Source organism: Monoraphidium neglectum (genome assembly GCF_000611645.1).
Source record: "Monoraphidium neglectum strain SAG 48.87 unplaced genomic scaffold scaffold04200, whole genome shotgun sequence".
NCBI lineage: Eukaryota > Viridiplantae > Chlorophyta > Chlorophyceae > Sphaeropleales > Selenastraceae > Monoraphidium > Monoraphidium neglectum.
The window spans coordinates 1-4,885 of NW_014009429.1; the positions used below are offsets into that span (position 1 = coordinate 1).

Sequence of the window (4,885 nt, forward strand, 5' to 3'; positions counted from 1 at the left end):
GCCTTGAGGAAGCGGTACAGCGGGTGGGTGTCCGGGCCTGGGGGGTCGAGGGTGACGGGGACGGGTGGTCGAGGGGTGGGGGAGGGGGCCGAGCGGCGGATGTGCCGAGCCTGTGCGTAGCATCACATTGATGGCCGAGGAGCAGGAAAAAGGGGGCCCGGGGAGGCCAGGCCCTGGGGGTGCTCGCAGCTGCAAGCGCAGGCTGTGATTCCCGAGCAGGGCTGGCCTTGCACCGTCCGCAGCTCCCCTTGGATTGCGGGCACAGCCCTCCCCATCCACCCATGCACACGCATGCACGCAGTGGCGCACGCGTGCATGCACACGCGCACGCATGGCCGCTGGTCCATACACCACCAGAAGCACGCCCTCCCAACACTCGCTTCACGCCCGCGGCGCCGGCCCTAGGGGGCACGCGTGCGACCGCACACGGTCAACGCACCGTTGACCAGGATGTGGTCGTACACCTCAAAGTCACGCGTGCCGAACTTGCGGTATGCCGCCTCCCGCTCCTCCTCATCTGTGCCAGGCGCCTGGCCGCCGAACTGCGGGCGCCGCGAGGGGTGTGGTAATGCAGGTGGTGCTAGTTCAATACTGATGACTGCCTGCGTGCTGCCCGCATGCGCAGGGGGGCTCCACAGGCCTGCAAGCGCTGGGACGCATGCCCTGGGGATGCGGGATTTGGGGGGGGGGGCGAGAGAGGCGGTGGCAGTGACGCACCTGGTTGCACGATACGGCTGCCACCTCAAAGCCGTCCGGGCGGTACTTTTCTAAGAGCGTCCTGAGTCCTGAGTTGGGAAAAGACAGGAGCAGGAGTGCCCAGCCAGCGGTCAGTGCAGGATCAGTCAGTGTGCCACTGACCGCGCGACGCTGCTCGCGCCACAAGTAACGAGCAGCACTCCCGCTCCGTGTCGCGCAGCGCAGCTGCGGCGCCGCCCCGGCGCCAGCGACCCGAAGCGGCAGCACGAGTCCCGGCCACTCCGCCCGACATGGTGAGTGCAGTAGGAGTCCCTCCGCCCACCTGGGTAGTTGAGGTTCTGCAGGGGTCATGCGCTGGCCACGTTGACCAGCACGACCACCTTCCCGTTGTACCGTTTCGCCAGGGGCACTTGGCCGCCGTACTGCCGGTTTTGCAGGACGGGTTTATGTGGAGGGGCCAAGCGGGGATGTTGCGTGTGTGAAGGGGGGCCCGGGGCCGCACACGGCGCTCGCCGCTTGAGGCGATGGAGCGCGCGTGAAAAAAGCGGTGCGTTGGAGCGGCGTGCGCGGCCACACAGGGGCCGCGAAACCCTGCAATGACAGCCCCATTGGCTCAGCGATGCTGCCAACAGCCTTGACTGCGCCCACCTGGGGCAGATTGAAGGCGTAGGCGCCGTTGGAGGGCTGCGCAGCGCTGGCAGCAAGCGGCGCCGCAGCGGGCACCACAAGGCCGCTCGACAGGACGGCGGCGCCGCCCAGCGCCAGCAGCGAGTCGCGGCGTGTTGCATTGCAGCGAACGTTGCAGGACCTCGCATGGCCACGTGAGCCCGCCCGCTGGGCCGCGGGCTGGGCGAGGGATGCCCTCATAGCGCAAGTTACGACGGGCCAGACACCAGAGGTCACCAGCGCATAAAATATGCTATGCAAATCAATTCATGGAGCTTTATGGTACCATCAGGAATGTGTAACCGCTTGAACTGTGATCATGTCGGGTCTGCAGATGCTTCTTGCTTGCACATGATGCCAGCACGGCTCAAAACAAGCAACATGCTAACCGCTGCTCAGGTCATAGACTAGCACCGTCACGGCTGCAGTCTGAATTTACACTGTGCTGCTACAGTGGCAACCTTGCCTGCGACCATGCAGGTCAATGACCGGTCAACCGTGTTTTGCCAGCCATCAGCCCATGGCCAGGTGCCCATAGGCCCCGTGGAGGTGCTGAGAGATGTATCACATGGTGCAAAGGTGATTGTCCCGCCCCCCTCCCCCTAGTCCTGTGAAACAGTCAAGGCGCGGGTTTGAGCACACGAACCAAGGCTGCAAACCTCTTGCTGATGGTTTGTTCATGGATCACGCCCTTGGCACGTGGTTGATAAGACCCACCAAACCACGTCTGCTCAAGATAATGCAGAACTCGCGCACTCCTGTATGCAGCTTGGCTGGTCTCTTGCCTGTCAACTGCACACTTAAGCCCGAAGGCGTTGGCGTTTGTCGACTTGGTGCAAGAAACCACCTACAAATCTGGCTCATTGTATGCTGCTATTTATTGATATGACCATTCTATAATGCCACCATCTGCACCCCGCTGCGCACATGCCGCATGCATCTTGCCCTGCGCGCTCATCATTCCATGCCGGCGCACGTGCGGTGCGCCCTTGCCCCGCCCCAGCCAGCTCGCTTTGGCCCGTGAATGTCCTGGTCTGCTAAAATCTGTGCAATACATTGAACAATGATATGATTGAAGGCGATCGCTGCAGCAATGGAGGCGGGCCCATTGGGTTGACGGTCAACTGAGCGGCAGTGCCACAGGGAAAAGAGTGCGCCACCTGGGTGAAAATTTCGGGCGCACATTCATGGATGATCACAATCTACGTAAGTATGCTCTGTGCATGCCCTGCGCTTCTCTGCGGTCTTCGATCTACGGCGGATTTCACGACCTGTTGGATCTGAGCGTCATTGCAGCACCAGCCATAGCGTATTCATCAGCCAAAAACACTGGTTTGTACCGCATCCATGTCACGTTAAAGTGATATTCATCAGGTGGTGCACACAATCTCACTATCTCGCTGCCCAATTTGCCTTCACCCACGATGGGTACGTGCTAAAACCACGATAGTAGTAACGAAAATGTCTGTGCTCATGACAAAGCCAGTGGGCTCCGGGCCCATGCGTGTGAGGCTCCCCCACGACCGGCACAGGGGGCAGCCGTCGCAACCAGCCATCGCCAGGCCCAATGGGCAGGTCCCTGCGCCGCGTGTGGCATCCACGGCGGATGCGTTTGTTCAAGACCTACGCAACCCCCTTGGCGTGCTGGATGAGCAGGTCAGAGCGCGCGCCGCGCCGCTCTGAACGTGCGCATGCAACACGCACGGCGCGCGCGGCTATGCGTGGACGTATTTGGAAGCATGTAGGCCATTCGGAATCTGCCAGACCCCAAATTGCATATCATATGTCTGAGTGGGCCGCAATTCGGGGTGGTCAGCCTGAGTGCGAAGGCGTCTTGGCAGTCCGCAAGCCCTTCACTTCCCAGTTGCTACAATGGTGCCAATGCTGCATGCCCGCGTCCGCCGCGCCCACCACCAGGCGGCCCTGGCGGGCGCCCAAGCGCTGATCGCCGCACCGCTGCAGCCGGTGGAGGTCCCGCGCCCGGCCGACTTGCAGCGGCAGCAGCGGCAGCAGGCGCGGCGCGCGGCGCCCCGCGGCGACCGCGGCGCCGCTCAGCAGCAGCAGCAGCTGCCGGGGCGTGGCCACCAGCAGCAGCAGCAGCAACAGCAGCAGCAGCAGCCCTGGCAGCAGCGCCACGGCCAGCCGCGCCACGGCCACCACCCGCCACAGCAGCAGGCGCTGCGCGCGGCGCTCAGCGCGCTCGCCGACCCGTCGCGCCCCGTGGCGCTGCCCCCGGCGGAGCTGCTGCTCAGCTGCCCCGCCAACAACTGGGAGCTGGACAAGCTGTTCTCGACGCTGGGGCGCAGCAAGGCGACCTGGAGGCGCGCGCTGATGCTGTTTGAGTGGCTCAAGGAGGCGGGGCACGAGATGGATGACCGGCTGTGCACCACGGTGGGCAGGCGGCTACCAGCAAGCGGCGTCCCGGTCGTGGCGCATGTTGAGGGAGTGCCGCCCTCAGCTGCCCTCATGCAGCTGGCCCCAGCAAACATGCATGTCTGCCTCCCGCTCCGCTCTTGACTCAACTGTTGGTGCTGCGGCGACTCGGCTCACCCTGTTCACCCTTCATGTCGGGAACCTTTTCCTCCCCCTGCAGCTGATCCGCGTGTGCGCCGACCACGGCCAGGCAGCCACCGCCCTGGGCGTGTACGACTGGATGCGCGCCCCCGCCTCGGCCGGCGGCGGCCGCCTGGCGCCCACCGTCTTCACGTACACGGCCGCCATGCGCGCCGCGCTCGCGGCTGGCCTGCTGGACCGCGCGGCGGCGGTCTGGGAGGACGCGCGCACGGCGGGCTGCCCGCCCGACTGCAGGCTGGCGACGACCTACCTCGAGGTTTGCACCAAGCGCGGCGCCGTGGACAAGGCGCTCGCGATGTACGAGACGATGCGCGCCGCGCCGCCGGGCAGCCCGCTGGCGCCGTCGGTTCATGCGTACACCGCGGCCATGCGCGCCGCCGCCGAGGGCGGCCGCTGGGCGCGCGCGCTCGAGGTTTGGGACGAGATGGCGGCCGCCGGCGTCAAGCCGACCGCGCACGCCTACGCGGCGGGCATCAGCGCGTGCGCGGCGGGCGGCGAGTGGCGGCGCGCGGTCGAGCTCTTCGAGCGGATGTGCGACGGCGGCGTCGCGCCCGACGTCGTGTCCTGCACCGCGCTCATCAAGGCGCTCGGCGCGGGCGGCCAGTGGCAGCGCGCCGAGGCGGTCGTGTCGTGGATGCTGTCCCACGGCATCGCGCCCAACGTGCGGACGTATACGGCGCTGCTGACGGCGCTCGGCGGGGCTCGGCAGTGGGAGCGGGCGGAGCGGACTCTGGCGCAGATGGCTACGCGGGAGTGGGGCGGCGTGGCGCCGAACGCGTACACATACTCGGCGCTCATCAAGTGCATGGGCGAGCACGGGGAGTGGGCGCGCGCAGAGGGGGTGTTCCGCGCGCTGGAGACGCGCGTGCGCGGCGCCGCTGCGGCGGCCGCGGGCGCAGCCGCGGCTGGCGGCGCGGGCGTTGGCGACGCCGCGCGCGCGAGCGGGGGC

General features: G+C 66.3%; 2 protein-coding genes across 2 annotated transcripts; one reads left to right on the forward strand and one right to left on the reverse strand.

Moving 5' to 3' along the window:
• Positions 1 to 401: 401 nt before the first annotated feature.
• MNEG_14016 (hypothetical protein) lies at positions 402 to 1,563 on the reverse strand (the record flags this gene model as incomplete). The annotated part of the gene is made up of 4 exons (XM_014037511.1): positions 402 to 542; positions 718 to 785; positions 1,019 to 1,034; positions 1,345 to 1,563. 4 exons carry the CDS (start codon positions 1,561 to 1,563, stop codon positions 402 to 404), a joined length of 444 nt encoding a protein of 147 aa, XP_013892965.1.
• Positions 1,564 to 3,234: 1,671 nt separating this feature from the next.
• Positions 3,235 to 4,622, forward strand: MNEG_14017 (maturation/stability factor for petA mRNA; the record flags this gene model as incomplete). Its single annotated transcript, XM_014037512.1, has 3 exons — positions 3,235 to 3,753; positions 3,956 to 4,467; positions 4,520 to 4,622. 3 exons carry the CDS (start codon positions 3,235 to 3,237, stop codon positions 4,620 to 4,622), a joined length of 1,134 nt encoding a protein of 377 aa, XP_013892966.1.
• Positions 4,623 to 4,885: the final 263 nt, after the last annotated feature.